General features: G+C 41.5%; 1 protein-coding gene across 1 annotated transcript; it reads left to right on the forward strand.

The window, feature by feature from the left end:
* Positions 1–571: 571 nt before the first annotated feature.
* Positions 572–19,490, forward strand: LOC146632877 (V-set domain-containing T-cell activation inhibitor 1-like). The gene is made up of 7 exons (XM_085353584.1): positions 572–664; positions 4,901–5,245; positions 6,090–6,122; positions 7,181–7,465; positions 16,961–17,239; positions 17,378–17,512; positions 19,417–19,490. Exons 1-7 carry the CDS (start codon positions 583–585, stop codon positions 19,488–19,490), a joined length of 1,233 nt encoding a protein of 410 aa, XP_085209710.1. The 5' UTR covers positions 572–582.
* Positions 19,491–19,562: the final 72 nt, after the last annotated feature.

The following is a 19,562-nucleotide window of genomic DNA, read 5'->3' on the forward strand; positions in this document are numbered from 1 at the left end:
ATTAAAAGAGTAGACATAGCTTTACAAATACCATTATCTAAATCTGAAGGAAAGTGTATAGTCTGGAAAGAAAGTAAGAAGTTATGGAAAATGGCGTGGCATAATGAAACTAGAGAAAACTGTATAGGGTACAAAATACAGTAGAAGTACAAAGAAATGAATAGGCGGGAGGGGATTGTTATAAGTAGAATAAAAACAGGGAGGGCATTGTTACTTGAATGGCACTCTTTTAAGGATGGGGAAACATTCGATGGGGATATGCAACTGGTGTGGTGTTATGGAAACAGTTGAGCATGTATTTATTAGCTGCAGGAGAATGATGAGGGTAGAAATGGGAAATACGGGGGAAATTAGGTTTGAAAAGGTGGTTGAATGGCTGGGATGTCATGAAGGGAAGGGAGTGGTTTTTCTGTTTCTGAGTAATTCGGGATTATTATTAAGATGATTTAGAGTTAGATGCGGTCTAAGAAAGCGCCAGGGGTGGCAGTAATGCAACTTCTATGGATGCAAGCTGCCGTTAAAATAGAAGAAGAAGAAGACGAAGAAGAAGACGAAGAAGAAACGGACATGGAAATTCTTGCAATGAAGTCGAAAGAAACAGTCCTAAAGTTTCTGTGCATCGCCCTTCTGATTGTGCCAATAATAACAACTGGAAAAGAACACGGTAGGAAAGCTTAAGGCTTGTGCTTGTGTTTTTATTGGCATAAACTTAAAAAACCCTACGAACCCCAGCGCAACTACGTAGTTGCAGTATGTAGCGGCGAAGCTAAGAGGGATGTCACAAGCAAACCCGTGCGGTACATCACCTCAATCTATTTTGCTCGCTAACGTTAGTCCCGGTTGTTTTCTAGGAAACCGTCTAAAGCTGGTTTTCACTACAAAACGGCATTTGAGGGGTGCTATGATCCTGAAGAACTGTGCTGTTCTTGGTCATGCCGCTAGCTTAGAGGGGCTAACAACATTCCGGTGTTGGGCTAAAAATTGAATTCCAATGTTTCCATGTGTTTTTTATGTGTAATGTCTTTACTTATATTGGCAAATAGACTTTATGTAGCAGGGCTTACAAAAGGTTATATATAATATTTAAAAATGACCTGTTTAAGTATCTTTATGGCTCCGTGTTAGGATATCAAAAAATCGCTTTGCCAAAAACTGATTGCGGCTTCTACCTTTGACAGGAATGTTATTTGTGGCTCAAGATGACTTGATATAATTCATGAGGGATAGATTTGATACATGTTTCACATATTATAGAGCAGGAAGTAATTTACATAGATTTATTGTCACTGTTACCAGAACAATGAAACACAGTTTGGCATCTCTCCATTTGCAGCTGTAGGTTTTTTACATTCGCCATTTATTTATTTATAGCAGTATAAATATGAGCAACCACTTTTTGGCAAATACCGAAAATCAGTTTGCCAGATGATCACTTTTTGGCACAACCCTGGTAAAACGGCTGTGAAATTTAGACATAGATTTTATGTAAATTCACTTGTTACAGCAGCAAGGGACAAGAGGGAAAGCTGAACCAGAGATATATTAGAAAACATTCAAATTAGAATAAACTTAATAATAAAAATAGTATACAAAAAAGCCAAAATACTATACTATCTACAGATGGTTACTATATTCAGTAAAATACCAGTAAAATACCTATATACAGTAAAATGCCTTGATTTTTCTTGTATGTACATAAAGTGCAGTAGGAGTGATAGGAATATATATTCCACACAGAGATCTATTGGCCATAGACTTGTCCTGTGTGGATACTGTGGTATTGTATAGCGTGACCGCTGTTGGGATGAAGGAACCAAGGATAGCACTCGGTCCTTCACTGTGTCTATAATAGTGCTGAACGAGCTGCTTAGGACCTCCACAGTCTCGGGCAAGGGATGAAAGGTGCTGTCCATAATGGACATTAGCTTAGCTAACAAGCTCCTCTTACTCACCTTCTCTATGGATTCTAGGGGACTGTCCACAACAGAGCCAGCTGTCTTTGCAAGTTTGTAAGCAGTTTCCTGCCCCTATGTTCTGCCACCTCCCCAGGAGATTACTGCATAAAAGATAGCAGAAGCCATCACAGTGTCATAAAAGGTCAAATGTATTGTTCTGCAATACGTTTCGCCTTCTGCAAGTTTTCTCCATCTGCCTAGCAGATGGGGCCAACTTTGGCCCTACTTTCACAGAGCATAAGTGTTATGTGACCAGTCCCTTTTATTGTTAAGGCAAACATCCAGAAATGTGTACGTGTCAATGATCCCGATGTCCAAACCGTGGGTGTTCACCAGTGCGATGGGTGGTGTTTCTTCTGGAAGTCAATTACCATCTTCATCGTTTTACGGGTGTTCATGTGCTGGAGTTTGAGTTTACACTAGATCAGGGGTGTCGAACTCCAGGCCTCAAGGGCCGGTGTCCTGTGTGGCTATGCATTCTCTGAGCCTGCATCCATGTGGTGACTGTAAGCGCCATTTATAGTTCACGTTTTTATTTGAGGTGATTTGTTCGAAATTTGATGTTTGAGAATAGTGTATATCATTTCAGTTTATTTTGAAAAATCTCAACAGGATCTTGAGGTTTATTTTGAAAGTTTTATGTTGAAAATAAACAAGCGGATGTCAGAGCCACACTATGGTTTTACCGTCATTGTTGCTAACGAAAGTACGCGTAAAAACAGTGTCTTGTCCGTCCATAGTTTGGGTATTTTAAATATAAGAGAAAGAAAGAACTTCAAGAAATTAATATAGCCACTACACTGACCATGAAAACAATTAAAAAATGTTGCCGTAAACAGTTTATTTTGCGACACCACTAAACGAACGATAGCATATAATATGAAATAATAGATGTTTTCATATCATCATCTGATATATTTCATCACATTGAACAGCCCTACTCTTAGTGAGGCCACAGTATTTTTTTTATTATTATTATTTTTTGAGTTTGGACCCTGAATTGGCTAATGGTGTCAGACTTGAGACTCTCCTTAGGCTCCCTTCAGGATAATAACCAGAGTCCACTGTTGTCCACGTGGCTGACAGATTACTGCTGCTGTGCATCTGCTTCTAATCACATCATCAAATATGCAGATGGCAAAAATGTGATGTGTCTTATTAGGGACAATAATGATCTGTCTTTTAGAGAGGAGGTGAAGCAATTGGTGGACTGGTACAGCATCAACAATGTGATCCTTAACATTGAGAATCAGATGAGATAGAGGCTGTAGGCACATGTGAACAAGATGATAACGCTTAATTTTTCTACTTTTACAATAGGGCTGCCACGATTAGTCGACTAGTCACGATTACGTCAACTATCAAAATCGTCGACGACTAATTTAATAGTCGACGTGTCGTTTGAAGCTTTGAGATCCCAAAAGACGCAGGAATAAGTAGCAGGATTTAAGAGTGTAATAACGGACTGAAACAGAAGATGGCAGCACTGCATGTACAAGGATGCCAGCTGCCGTTAAACCCCGGAGAAGAAGAAGCAGCTGTGTCCCAGAATTCATAGCGCAGCTCAGCTCATTTTACAACAATGGCGGCAGCTAGTTAGTTTTAATGTTACTCTTATTATTCTTTCTGGGTCACAAAATAAACGTTTAACATATTTTTAGGCGAGAATGTAGCTGTGTAAACCTCAAATATCTGCTCAGTTTATCAGGACGCCACATATTTTCAAAAGAGCTCCGACGTTTTGCGCTCTGACGTGGGTAACAGACATCTCACCAGCTCGATAGCGAGCTGGGGTTTAAGTCTCACTAACGTCGTGAGAACACCGGACTGCCGGCAAATCGTTTTCAAACCCACCGCTGTCTTTCGCTACTCAGGTTAAACATGATATATAAGTCACTTAGATAACTTAAAAATGTTATTGTTTGGCTTTTTTTAGTATTTTATTTGTTCCTGAGTAAATCGGTTTGTCTGAGATTAAAGTTATAGTTTTTACACAGCTGAATAAACATCAAGCAGACAGCTGATTATCAGAAGTGTGAGATGCTGGAGAATATACTCCGGTGTCCTGTTATATTTTAGATAGCAAGGAGTTTATTAAACTTCACCGAAACAATCTGCAAATGTCATTAAAATTTAATAAACTATCATCTTGTCTTTATTTTTAGTTAGCACAGACCTTAAACACTTCAAGCTGTAAGCTAATGATAGTTATATAAGAGCAGATGCTGCTGGTGCAATAAGCTGTAAGTTGTACGTCCAGTGGATGATGATCTGATTAGTCGACTAATCGCAAAAATAATCTGTGACTAGTCGACTATCAAAATAATCGTTTGTGGCAGCCCTAGTGGCAGCCCTATTTTACAATCATTTAATAAAACGTTTCTTAGTTTGGTGTAGCCATCTGTGAGGTCAGCTTCAAAATGAAGGCAGTGACAGGTTTGATCTTTCACAATGAGTTGTTTGAGTTTGCAAACTGAAGAGGAGTTTAGTCCAAGAAACGGCTAATGTCTCATTAGGTTTGTTGTATCAAACCTTTATCTGCTAGTACCCCTGTGGTTTCTTTTGACTTCGGGAGTATAAAAGCTCTTCTGTCAGTGATATATTAGCACGTGGCGGAGTTTGCACAAGACTATTTGCCTGCACCACTGTGCATGCTTTCTCATCCATGAAATAGAGTGTTATGCTATAGGCTGTAAGTGAGGCTAACCAGTGGGTCACCAATCATGGCAGAGAATGCTGAAAATTGTCAGATTCTGGTTTCTGGCCAATCTCTCATCTGTAGTAACATGGATATAAACTGCAAATTGACTGGTTGGTGGAGGCATACAGCTGTGAAGTTGTATCTAAACTTGGGTGAAATAATGATTTCATTCTTAAACTATGTGTGTATTTTCCATTTTGTTCCTTGTTCAAGCAGTCAAATTAAAATATCCTTTGTCCTTTAGGTCCAGGAGTCGTCACAGTTGTTGTTCCAGAAGGAAGTGACCCAGTCTTACCTTGCTCCCCCACCACTAAGGAGAACCTTGAAGAAAAGCTCTTTGATTGGAAAAAAGTTGGTCCAAATAAACAGGAGGTCTTCTTCTATGATGGTGGCACTCATTACAATAATGGACATCAAGGTCAACACGAGCACTTTAGCGGACGAGTATTCCATTTTTCAGACCAGCTAAGGTTTGGCAATGCCTCCATAATCATCAGAAATGCGCAGATAACGGACAGTGGAGACTACATCTGTGTTTTTCCACGTCTGCAGCCAGCAGAAGAAACATTCAACGTCAAACTCCTTGTCGGTGAGTTCTTTATTTTTTATTTTAAAAGCATTCTAAAAAATATTTCTAAGCACTCATGCGTTGTGAACCAAGTAAGGCTACGTTCACACTGCAGGCGAAAGCGCATCAAATCCGATTTTTTTTTTTTTTTTTTTTAACCTATGCGACCCATATCCGATCATGCTATGACAGTGTGAACGGCGCAAATCCAATATTTTCAAATCCGATCTGGGTCACTTTTGTATGTGGTCCTGAATCCGATACATATCTGATGTTTTAGAAAGCGACTGCTGTTTGATGGTCATGTCGCATTAAATCTGTCTTTTACGTCACTGACACAAGACAGACGCTAATTATCAGCCCCGGAGAAAACACTGTGAACGCTTCCTGGCCATCCAGTGTAGATGTCAGTGAAACTGTTGGGAAGACAACGTGAACATTTTCTTTGTACTGTATAATCTGCAGATTCTGACAGAAATCTGCAGCTATCCTTTGAAGCAGCGCTCCTCTAAAACAGCAATAAGGATCATTATTAGGTTATTTACATTATTATGTAAATAACAAAATAACTTAAAGCAAAAATTGGGAAACGTGAAGTCCGAAGTCTTTATGTTAAGGCCATCAGTCAAACAATACTGTTTGCTCTGGGTCTAAACGGAGCGCGTTGTGTGTGACGTCTTCTTTTGCGCATGCGGGCGTTTTGAGCGTTCACACTAGAGCGCGTTTGCTGTCACATTTTATTTGTATTGTGAACAAGCAGACAAAAAAAATCAGATTTGATCAAAAAATCGGAATTGAGCATTAAGACCTGCAGTGTGAACGTAGCCTAAAAGACAAAGAATTGAAACTTTTTTTTTTCTTTCAGAACAAGTCTTTAAGGAGAAATTAGAAGTCCTAGGTGAGTGATGATGTCACTGATGTCTACATGTTTTAGCTGCAGCTCTCTTAGCGTCATTCAAAAATGTTTAAACTTGACATAGTTTATTCAGATACAATAAAATCTGTGGTTCTGTCAGTGATGACAGATGGAAAAAAACTTGGCTCTGAGCCTGACTTTAATGTCACTCATCTCTACGTGCACAGCATAATCAGTTTTAAGCCTCTGACTGATCGTTTGTGTGGACTCAACTCATTCTGACACAGGAGCAGATCTGTGTTAAGTGTGACTATATAGAGGTAAAAGGGCTGTGGTGTACAGTTGTACATGTGGAAATTGGTGACATCATCAGTCAAGACTTGCCATTGTTTTCTGCTGGTGGTTCTTTTAAAGGAGCTCTGTGTAACATCAGAAAATTGTTATTGGGACCTCCAGCTGTTAACTTATCATTTGCTGATGACATTTGTTGCTGTGTTTGCACTCCATGTGTGCCATCATACATAAGATTGTTCTATTGTTAAATATGTAATATATGTTATAGGGCTGGGCGATATATCGAGTTTTTTAAAAATATCGATATATTTTTTATACGAGATATAAGATGTGACAATATCCTTTATATCGATATATACGTTATAACTATAGTTGTGGAGCCGCAGGTTTGCCTCTCTTTCGTCCACTTTTGTCTCTACGCAACGTTACTCGGCCTCGCCTCTCCTTCACTGAACACAACTCCCCCTCCCCCATAGCTTCACCTGCAGGCAGCGACAAAATGAACACGGCAAATCTCCGTTAACGAGTTACTGCGCATCGCTCCGTTCGTGGGGCTGGACAGCGTCAACGTGTTAGCGAGCTAACCACGCTAACGCCATGCAGCCCACAGGGGCTGCACAACCTAAAATTTTCTCAAAAGTTGACAGCGTGCCTTACAGCATGTAAGAAAAGCCCTCGTTTTCCATAATGTTGTAAGGATGCAAGTCTTTGCAGATAAAGTACGTGATAGATTGTGTTATTTTCTGAACTCACTTTGAATTGGTAAATTTTTGTGCTATAACTGTAACTTTATGCTCTCATTACAGGTGCTGTTCTAAAGCCGTACATCTGGATAGTTAATATCACAGAGGACAGGGCAATGCTGCGCTGTGAGGTCAGAGGTGCTTCTCCAAAGCCTAAAGTAGAGTGGAGGGACAGCGATGGAAACATCCTTCATGCTGAGGAGCCACAGGTGTCACGCAGAGGAGAGCGCTACGACATCACCCTCCTCACCACGGTGACCAGGACAAACATCAACCTCTTCTACTGTGTAGCCACGCAGGAGGGGATTAGCCATAAGATTGATGCAGAGATCTATGTGCCTTATTGTGGTAAGATTTGTTTACTGAACAAATGTAATTATGTGTATTTTAGTTTTCAGATTTAAAAAACTTCTGAACCAGCTGTTTGGTACAACCCCTGTAAAATATTGTATAATTACAATTGCAATACAATACAATTAGTGCTGTCAGTGTTAATCTCGTTGAAATGACGTTAACACCATAACCACAACGCAGCAAATCTCCGTTAACGAGTTAACGCAGATCACCCCGTGCGTGGGGCTGCACGGAGTCAACGCATTAGCGCGGTTAGCTTGTTCACGCGTTGTGCCATCCAGGACTTTAGTTATATCATAAACAGCTGTGCTGCATTACATGCGGTTCTAGGAAAAAGGGAGCTTCATAAGTTTCGCACTTAATCATATGCCAAATAACACTGTTAAAAAAAGAAATCCATAGTATTTCAAAGCCAAACTATTACTAAACTGCCTCAAAGTCAAAAAGAAATTTTGTAAAAAAAAACAAACAATTTAAATGCTTAATAGTGCTGATTCTTTTTTGCGCCACAAGCCATTTAACAACTTTCACGCAGTCAGTGTATTTATGCTTTGTCATATAATGCACAGTATTTCACCTAACACTGTATAAAATCTGCCTAAAATCAATGTGATGACTGTGACTGAACACTATCAGTTAGTGCTCTGTAGTTGGGCTCATACAGGGAGTGCAGAATTATTAGGCAAATGAGTATTTTGTCCACATCATCCTCTTCATGCATGTTGTCTTACTCCAAGCTGTATAGGCTCGAAAGCCTGCTACCAATTAAGCATATTAGGTGATGTGCATCTCTGTAATGAGAAGGGGTGTGGTCTAATGACATCAACACCCTATATCAGGTGTGCATAATTATTAGGCAACGTCCTTTCCTTTGGCAAAATGGGTCAAAAGAAGGACTTGACAGGCTCAGAAAAGTCAAAAATAGTGAGATATCTTGCAGAGGGATGCAGCAGTCTCAAAATTGCAAAGCTTCTGAAGCGTGATCATCGAACAATCAAGCGTTTCATTCAAAATAGTCAACAGGGTCGCAAGAAGCGTGTGGAAAAACAAAGGCGCAAAATAACTGCCCATGAACTGAGAAAAGTCAAGCGTGCAGCTGCCAAGATGCCACTTGCCACCAGTTTGGCCATATTTCAGAGCTGCAACATCACTGGAGTGCCCAAAAGCACAAGGTGTGCAATACTCAGAGACATGGCCAAGGTAAGAAAGGCTGAAAGACGACCACCACTGAACAAGACACACAAGCTGAAACGTCAAGACTGGGCCAAGAAATATCTCAAGACTGGTTTTTCTAAGGTTTTATGGACTGATGAAATGAGAGTGAGTCTTGATGGGCCAGATGGATGGGCCCGTGGCTGGATTGGTAAAGGGCAGAGAGCTCCAGTCCCACTCAGACGCCAGCAAGGTGGAGGTGGAGTACTGGTTTGGGCTGGTATCATCAAAGATGAGCTTGTGGGGCCTTTTCGGGTTGAGGATGGAGTCTAGCTCAACTCCCAGTCCTACTGCCAGTTTCTGGAAGACACCTTCTTCAAGCAGTGGTACAGGAAGAAGTCTGCATCCTTCAAGAAAAACATGATTTTCATGCAGGACAATGCTCCATCACACACGTCCAAGTACTCCACAGCGTGGCTGGCAAGAAAGGGTATAAAAGAAGAAAAACTAATGACATGGCCACCTTGTTCACCTGATCTGAACCCCATTGAGAACCTGTGGTCCATCATCAAATGTGAGATTTACAAGGAGGGAAAACAGTACACCTCTCTGAACAGTGTCTGGGAGGCTGTGGTTGCTGCTGCACGCAATGTTGATGGTGAACAGATCAAAACACTGACAGAATCCATGGATGGCAGGCTTTTGAGTGTCCTTGCAAAGAAAGGTGGCTATATTGGTCGCTGATTTGTTTTTGTTTTGTTTTTGAATGTCAGAAATGTATATTTGTGAATGTGGAGATGTTATATTGGTGTCACTGGTAAAAATAAATAATTGAAATGGGTATATATTTGTTTTTTGTTAAGTTGCCTAATAATTCTGCACAGTAATAGTCACCTGCACACACAGATATCCCCCTAAAATAGCTAAAACTAAAAACAAACTAAAAACTACTTCCAAAAACATTCAGCTTTGATATTAATGAGTTTTTTGGGTTCATTGAGAACATGGTTGTTGTTCAATAATAAAATTATTCCTCAAAAATACAACTTGCCTAATAATTCTGCACTCCCTGTAGTGTATGTGAGGGGGGGGAAACTCCTCAAGACGGGTGGTGACCATGGTGGCCATTTAGAAGTCGGCCATCTTGGATACAACTTTTGTTTTTTTTCAATAGGAAGCGGGCCATGTGACACATCAAACTTATTGGTAATGTCACAAGAAAAACAATGGTGTGCTTGGTTTCAACGTAACTTTAAGTTTCTCTTTGTTCACAGCCATTTATGTGTCAAAGACGTTAACACGTGAGGAGCAGATCGAAATTGTGTTGATATCTGGTGAACACAGTAACCGGGTCATTGCAGCAGATTTCAGTGCAAGACACCCTACGAGACCACCCATCTCCCATGCTACAGTTAGCAAACTGCTTGCTAAGTTTCGTGAAACTGGTTCAGTGTTGGATTTGCCAAAATGTGGACGCAAGAAAAATGCCATTAATGAAGAAACATCAGTGGCTGTCCTAGCTTCATTCAGCAAGAGCCCACAGCGTAGCACTCGCTGCATGTCACTGGAGAGTGGCATTAGTCGAACATCCCTACAGCAGATATTCGCTACTCACAAATGGCACCCTTACAAACTCCAGCTACTGCAGCATCTCAACGAGGATGACCCAGATCGGCGCACAGAATTTGCAAAATGGGCAAAACAAAAACTGGAACAGGACCCTCAGTTCACGCAGATTTTGTTCAGTGATGAGGCAAACTTTTATGTGAACGGTGAAGTTAACAAACAAAACCACCGCTATTGGTCTGACACTAACCCACATTGGATGGATCCCTCCAAGACTGTTGGAACAACAAAAGTGATGGTTTGGTGTGGTATATGGGGAACAACGATAGTGGGTCCATTCTTTATCAATGGAAACCTCAAGGCCACTGGATATTTGAAATTGCTACACGATGATGTGTTTCCCTCTTTATGCACTGAAGCTGGCACGTTCCCTGAGTTTTTCCAGCAAGATGGTGCACCACCACATTATGGGTGCAGGTCCGAGAATTCCTAGATCAGGGGTGTCAAACTCAAATACACAGTGGGCCAAAATTCAAAACTGGAACAAAATCGCGGGCTAACATTAATATTTATTGAAAAAAAAATCTTCCTCCAGATATAAGAATGAATCTTTTCTTATGGACTCAAATAAGTTTTGCTGGAAAACTGAATATGGAACAAGCAAAGCTTAATACTAAACAATATATATATTAGCTGTATAATACCAGTAGGCCATCTCTAATAGTATTTTGGTATGGCTTCGCGGGCCAAATGTAATTAGGCTGCGGGCCAAATTTGGCCCGCGGGCCAGAGTTTGACACCTGTGTCCTAGACGAACAGTTTCCTGGAAAGTGGATTGGTCGTCGTGGGCCAGTTGAATGGCCGAAGTGGAACGAAAATCGGACATGATTCCAAACATTTATTACAAATAAATAACTGAGTCAATACTTTGTAGAACCAGCTTTTGCTGCAATTACAGCTGCCAGTCTTTTAGGGTCTGTCTCTACCAGCTTTGCACATCTACAGACTGAAATCTTTGCCCATTCTTCTTTGCAAAACAGCTCCAGCTCAGTCAGATTAGATGGGCAGCGTTTGTGAACAGCAGTTTTCAGATCTTGCCACAGATTCTGGATTGGATTTAGATCTGGACTTTGACTGGGCCGTTCTAACACATGGATATGTTTTGTGTGAAACCATCCCATTGTTGCCCTGGCTTTATGTTTAGGGCCGTTGTCCTGCTGGAAGGTGAACCTCCGCCCCAGTCTCAAGTCTTTTGCAGACTCCAAGAGGTTTTCTTCCAAGATTGCCCTGTATTTGGCTCCATCCATCTCCCCATCAACTCTGACCAGCTTCCCTGTCCCTGCTGAAGAGAAGCACCCCCAGAGCATGATGCTGCCACCACCATATCTGACAGTGGGGATGGTGTGTTCAGAGTGTGCAGTGTTAGTTTTCCTCCACACACAGCGTTTTGCATTTTGGCTAAAAAGTTCCATTTTGGTCTCATCTGACCAGAGCAGCTTCTTCCACATGTTTGCTGTGTCCCCCACATGGCTTGTGGCAAACTGCAAACGGGACTTCTTATGGTTTTCTGTTAACAATGGCTTTCTTCTTGCCGCTCTTCCATAAAGGCCAACTTTGTGCAGTGCACGACTAATAGTTGTCCTATGGACAGATTCCCCCACCTGAGCTGTAGATCTCTGCAGCTCGTCCAGAGTCACCATGGGCCTCTTGGCTGCATTTCTGATCAGCGCACTGCTTGTTGGGTCTGTGAGTTTAGGTGGACGGCCTTGTCTTGGTAGGTTTACAGTTGTGCCATACTCCTTCCATTTCTGAATGATGGCTTGAACAGTGCTCCGTGGGATGTTCAACGCTTGGGAAATCTTTTTGTAGCCTAAGCCTGCTTTAAATTTCTCAATAACTTTATCCCTGACCTGTCTGCTGTGTTCTTTGGACTTCATGGTGTTGTTGCTCCCAATATTCTCTTAGACAAACTCTGAGGCGTCACAGAGCAGCTGTATTTGTACTGACATTAGATTACACACAGGTGCACTCTGTTTAGTCATTAGCACTCATCAGGCAATGTCTACAGGGAGTGCAGAATTATTAGGCAAGTTGTATTTTTGAGGAATAATTTTATTATTGAACAACAACCATGTTCTCAATGAACCCAAAAAACTCATTAATATCAAAGCTGAATGTTTTTGGAAGTAGTTTTTAGTTTGTTTTTAGTTTTAGCTATTTTAGGGGGATATCTGTGTGTGCAGGTGACTATTACTGTGCAGAATTATTAGGCAACTTAACAAAAAACAAATATATACCCATTTCAATTATTTATTTTTACCAGTGACACCAATATAACATCTCCACATTCACAAATATACATTTCTGACATACAAAAACAAATCAGCGACCAATATAGCCACCTTTCTTTGCAAGGACACTCAAAAGCCTGCCATCCATGGATTCTGTCAGTGTTTTGATCTGTTCACCATCAACATTGCGTGCAGCAGCAACCACAGCCTCCCAGACACTGTTCAGAGAGGTGTACTGTTTTCCCTCCTTGTAAATCTCACATTTGATGATGGACCACAGGTTCTCAATGGGGTTCAGATCAGGTGAACAAGGTGGCCATGTCATTAGTTTTTCTTCTTTTATACCCTTTCTTGCCAGCCACGCTGTGGAGTACTTGGACGCGTGTGATGGAGCATTGTCCTGCATGAAAATCATGTTTTTCTTGAAGGATGCAGACTTCTTCCTGTACCACTGCTTGAAGAAGGTGTCTTCCAGAAACTGGCAGTAGGACTGGGAGTTGAGCTTGACTCCATCCTCAACCCGAAAAGGCCCCACAAGCTCATCTTTGATGATACCAGCCCAAACCAGTACTCCACCTCCACCTTGCTGGCGTCTGAGTGGGACTGGAGCTCTCTGCCCTTTACCAATCCAGCCACGGGCCCATCCATCTGGCCCATCAAGACTCACTCTCATTTCATCAGTCCATAAAACCTTAGAAAAACCAGTCTTGAGATATTTCTTGGCCCAGTCTTGACGTTTCAGCTTGTGTGTCTTGTTCAGTGGTGGTGGTCTTTCAGCCTTTCTTACCTTGGCCATGTCTCTGAGTATTGCACACCTTGTGCTTTTGGGCACTCCAGTGATGTTGCAGCTCTGAAATATGGCCAAACTGGTGGCAAGTGGCATCTTGGCGGCTGCACGCTTGACTTTTCTCAGTTCATGGGCAGTTATTTTGCGCCTTGGTTTTTCCACACGCTTGCGACCCTGTTGACTATTTTGAATGAAACGCTTGATTGTTCGATGATCACGCTTCAGAAGCTTTGCAGTTTTGAGACTGCTGCATCCCTCTGCAAGATATCTCACTATTTTTGACTTTTCTGAGCCTGTCAAGTCCTTCTTTTGACCCATTTTGCCAAAGGAAAGGACGTTGCCTAATAATTATGCACACCTGATATAGGGTGTTGATGTCATTAGACCACACCTTCTCATTACAGAGATGCACATCACCTAATATGCTTAATTGGTAGTAGGCTTTCGAGCTTATACAGCTTGGAGTAAGACAACATGCATGAAGAGGATGATGTGGACAAAATACTCATTTGCCTAATAATTCTGCACTCCCTGTAATGTGCCACAAACAGGACTTCAATATCACCAACCATTCCCATGTTATTACGGTGTATCCATATAAATGGCCCACCCTGTACTTGTGTGTAATGAATCTAAAATATATGAAAGTCTAATGTTTATCAGTACATTACAGAAAATAATGAACTTTATCACAATATGCTAATTTTTTGAGAAGGACCTGTAGTTATTGTATATTCCGTACTTTTTTTTTTTTTGTACTCTAACTACTTCAACTGAACAGAGTCCAGAGTGTGGAGAACTAATCTGAACTCATAAAGAGTGAAATCAAGAGCAGAAGAGCCAAACAGGTTTTCCAGCCTGAGCTGAGGCTGGACAACTTCTTTTTGCACATACAAATCTTTTTTACACACAAACAAATTATTTTTACACATAAAAATCCTGATTTACAAGTACAAAATATTTATGACCACATTGAGCCCATATGGAAGCTCTGCAGAGTTAGGTGGAGCCGTGTGGACGCGAGGCTGGAGCCTGGAGATCAGAGGCAGAGTACAACGTAGCTATGAGTACAACACGCAGTGAAATGAAATGTGTCTTTGTCAAAAGTCTTTATTATGGAGTCTGACAGCAGTGAGGAGGAAAGACCTACAAAATCCCTCCGTCCCACACCGTGGGTGCCGCAGCCACTGAAGGAGCTGCCAGAGTCTCCTGCATGGGGTGGGAGATGTTGTCCAACAGGGATGACAGCTTAGCCATCATTCTCCTGTCATTCACCACCTCCACTGGGTCCAGAGGGCATCCTAGAACAGAGCTGGCCCTTCGGATCAGCCTGTTCAGTCTCTTCCTGTCCTCAGCAGGCCACACCGTAAAAGATGGCTGAGCCCACCACAGAGTCATAAGCTGTGTCTCAATTCAGGGGCTGCATCCTTCGGAGGACCCGGCCCACGTAGGAAATGCGAGGCTGTGAAATGCGACAGTCTAGCCTTCAGATTTGCATCACTGCTGTCTTGGAGGAGTTTATTTAACTTAGACATCTGCTCTTTGCTATATAAAATATAACAGGACACTGGTGTAAATTCTCGACCATCTCACACTTCTGTTTAATCAGTTTTCAGTTTGACGTTTATTCAGCTGTGTGAAAACTATAACTTCAATCTCAGCCAAACTGATTTACGTCGGTTGGTGTTTTAGAACGTATGGGGGCGCTTTTGAAAAATGGGATGTCTTGATAAACCGAGCAGATATTTGAAGTTTCACAGCTACATTCTTGCCTTAAAAATATGTCAAAAGTTTATTTTGTGACCCAGAAAGAGCAATATTAAAACTCTTTAGCCACGCTCCTCCGCCATTGCCATGTTTTTAAAAGTATTTTTATATTATTATGAAAATATTACAAATAATAATGTAATTAATAAAGTATTGAAAAGAGTAATAAGAGTAATATTACAACTAACTAGTTGGCAATATTGTTGGAAACTGGAATTGGCTGGGGTGCGCTATAAATTCTGGGATAGGTTGGGCCACGAAGGATACACCTGACCCATCCCAGCTCCTTGGTTTTCTAGTGTTGATCTGGAGGTAGTTTAGCTGGCACCAGTCCACAGATTCTTGGGTCAGTCCTCTGTACTCCCTGTCATCCCCATCAGTGATGAGGCTATTGCAGAGTCATCAGAAAACTTCTGCAGGAAGCACCCGGTGGAGTTGTGGAAGAAGTCTGCAGTGTAGATGGTGAAGAGGAAAAGAGCCAGAACCGTTCCCTGTGACACACAGCCCTGAGTTCTCACATACTAAATACATAAAAATATTCTTTACATGTGGGTTGAGCCTTTTATAACCAGCTGTTTTTAAAGCCCTGCTTTTCCTTCATGTTCGCTACAACGACATTCAGTGTGAATGTGAATTTTATTTTTGGTTAGTACATCATTACGTAAAAGTCATGAATTGATTCTGCATGTCATTGAATAAAATAAGTATTTATTCCCATTCAACCCAACCAGAATTCTTGTTCCTCCAGACTAGCTCGGTTGCCATGTGAGACAGGGATTACAATCAATCAGTCGGTCAGTCAATCACAGATTCTGATCATGATCTTGACTCATGTGTATAAAGCACACCTGTCCACAGAATCAGTTTCTTCAGTTTGAATAAAATGACCATCATTTGCCTTTGGCCTGGAGCTCCATACAAGGTGTTGCCTCATGGGGCGTAGATGATCATGATAAAGGGGTACATCACCCCCAAACTACACAGGAGGAGCTTTTTAATGATCTGAAGGTAGCTGGAACCACAGTCACCAACAACACCAATGGTAACACACTACACCATAATGGACTGAAATCTAGCAACTACAGGCCTGTTTAAATGATTTAGAGAAGGTTTGGGAGAAAGTGTTGAGGTGCAATAAAACCAAAATCTAGTTTTTCTGCCGTGTTTGAAGGAAGAGAAATGCTGAGTATGACCGAAAGAACACCATCCCCACAGTCAAACAAAGCAGTGAAAACATCAATCTATGGAGCCTTTTTTATGGGTTTTTTTTTTTTTTTGTTTGGTTTGGTTTTTTGCTAAGGGTACAAGATGACTTCACTGAGGGGAGTGGAGGGTACCAGGTACCCCAAACTTCCCTTCTCTGGGAAGAACACTGAAGATGAGTAGTAGATAGATCTCTTAGCATGACAATGTCCCAAAACATATCACCAAAAAAACAAAGGAGTAGCAATGGAAAAGGAAAATAAAGATTGCAGAGTGGCCTGGCCAGACTTCAGATATCAATTCTTTAGATAATCTGAGGAGGGAGCTCAAGCATGGAGATGCTACAGTACGTGACTGTAAAGAAACCTGAAGGATTTAGAGTTCCTGTAGAAAGGAGTGGGCCAAAATACCTCCTGAGATGTGTGCAAACTTGATGACAAACTACAAGAAATGTCTTATTGTTGTGCTCAGCACAGGGGATTTACCTGGCATGCTGTACATGCTCTTTGAAATAATGCTATGTTTCAATGCTAAGTCAAAGCTAAAGGCACTTTAACAAAATATTAGTGTGTGAAACGGTTTGTTTGGGATCTTTTTGTTTGTTTGTGTGTTTTTTGTGCTGGACAGTCTCTATGACAGAAAATACAGAAATTTAGTACGTGTTTCCTTTAACGTATACTGTTGTAACTGTTTTTTGAACTTTTTCTTAATCTTGTGTTACAGGTGAGGCTCCAAAGCCACACATAACCATACTTGGTGCTACTGAATCCGGGGTGCAGCTGAAGTGTCATGTTGGAGGTGTTCATCCCAAGCCGAAGCTACAGTGGAAGGACAGCGATGGAAATGTTCTTTCTGCAGAGGACCCAGTGGTCTCAGAAAGAGGAGGCCGCTACAACGTCACCCTCTGCACTATTGTGACCCCAACCAAAACCAACTGCTTCCACTGTGTAGTTGAACAGGAGGGCTCGTACCAAGTGATTGATCAAGAGATCAATTTGTCAGGTGAGAATCTCCTCAGAGTTGGTTGTGTTCATTGGATTTAAAGTTTCAAAGCTTTTAGGACTATTGAGCATTTTTTTGATTTTTCTGTTGAGGTTTAATCAATTACTTATGATTTGCATATATTTTCAGCAATTTCAGAAAACCTGTTCAAAAGCAAATCTGGACAAGTTATCACTGGATGGCTGGGTGGATGTTTCATTGGAATCCTAAGTTTTGCGTTAGTTCTGGCTGTGCTTGTGGCTACAGGGACTATCTCAATACGGTCTAACAGAGGTAAGTTAAAGTATTTCATAATATTATGTGTACAGCGACCAACATGTTAAATATATTAATGATTTGTAACATTAATATTGTATTATTGCAGTGGTTCCCAAACTTTTTTTGCTAGCCCCCCCTTTGTTTTACAAGAAAAATGTTAGCTTAGAATGAAGTTGGTTTGGAAACATATTCAGCCATGCTTCATTGGGCCCCACACTTTGGGAAGGTCTGTATTATTGTATAATACTATGTTTTTGTCATTGTTCACATATTAGAAGTCATTTCATTATGCCTTTCTTTTTCTGATGTTATACTAAAATGCATAGAAATGCTGAAAAAAATTATGCTTTGGCTATATATCCAGCTGGATAGCAAATGGATAGTGGTAAGACTAGGCGCCTTTGGAATGGGAATCGTAGGTTTGACTCCTGACTGGGGTGTCTGTATTCAGTAAGGGTGCTAGGCTATACCCACCATGTTAACAAAGCCAATCTCAGACATGAGCGAGAGACATAAACATGAAGCCATAGCGCCTTGGACATCACCCTGATTAACAAGATCTGCATCAGGTGTTGAGGAGCCAGGGCACCCTGATGAGAAGTGGGCTACTGGAACAAGAAATCATCAGTGGGCAAGAGATGAAAATAGGGTGCTACTGGAATGCTACTACGCAAGTAATCCTGGTGGAAGGGGTTACATGAATAGGATGAGGGACCTATGGAATCTTCGATACCCAGCATCCAGATTGCCAGCAAAACAACTAGTAGCTCAGTGTTCCAACATTCAGAATAAAGAACTGCTCTAATGGCTAGAGATTGATGAGGTACAACACAAATGCTATGGCAAGGGGGAGCCAGGACGCCAGTTCAGGGGGAAGATATCCTCACCCCCACCCGAGAGAGAGTGAGAAATAACAAAAATTCCTCTCTAGCCCCTGCAGGCGGTGTTTATCCTTCAAGCTGCGCAGTATCTTAACTGTTCCTAGGGCTGCGCTCTTCTGGAGATCTCGGATTTTGTTCCTGGAATCTGCTGAAGCCACTCACCTAGTGCTCCGATTACCACTGGGCCACTGTTACTTTCACCCTCCACATCTTCTCGAGCTCTTCCTGATGTAGCTGTCATATGCTATCACTACATCGATCACTACGGCCGTCTTCTTCTGTTTGTCCACCACCATTTTGTCCGTCTGCATCCTGAAGTCCCACAGGATCTTAGCTCGGCCATTCTCCACCACCCTAGGGGGCATCTCCCATTTTGACCTCAGCACTTCCAGGCCATATTCGGCACAGATGTTCCTGTACACTATGCCGGCCACCTGGTTATGGCGTTCCATGTATGCCTTGCCTGCTAGCATCTTGCACCCTGCTGTTATGTGCTGGATTGTCTCTGGGGCATCTTTACACAGCCTGCACCTGGGGTCTTGCCTGGTGTGATAGACCCCAGCCTCTATGGAGATATATATACATATATATGTGTGTGTGTTTATCTATGTGTAATTCATGCAGCTAAAATTCAATAGCACTCGTTAAAATGTTTCTGCAAATGGGAGACAATTTAGCAGAAGGCCTGTTCTTTCTGATTTGTGTGTAATCCCCCAAACTCTCAAAAGCAAATAACCAGCCCAATGTTTTATGGGGGTTTTTTACGTAATATAATCTGATTTTAGAGTGATGCTTTCTGCTCTTTTTGTATTTATTCTGCTTCAATAACGTTTTAATTTTATAGGTTTAGCTGCAGGTTTTCTTTGATTCCTGGCAAATAAATCGCTGACCCACTTAAACCCGGATACAGACTTTGAGTCAGTTTCTGTCTGTGTGTGTTGAATTAGAATGAGATTAAAATGTTTTTAGAATAGCAAATAATTTCTGTAAGATTTCTAAAAGTTAACTTCATGAAAATGTGTTTTCAGGCTGCCTTAGGAGTGCAAACAGTTCCTCAGAGGAGACAACAGCACCAGGTTCTGAGACAGGCCCAGAAGAATTACGAGTTCTAAGGAACGGTTCAGTGGTTTGATCCCCAGCTACTTCACACTGTTCATGGGCAAACTACTGAAACACAGATTCTC

This window comes from Diplotaxodon limnothrissa, linkage group LG5, assembly GCF_057381915.1.
Source record: "Diplotaxodon limnothrissa isolate DT_005_m linkage group LG5, D_limnothrissa_male_GT1.1, whole genome shotgun sequence".
NCBI lineage: Eukaryota > Metazoa > Chordata > Actinopteri > Cichliformes > Cichlidae > Diplotaxodon > Diplotaxodon limnothrissa.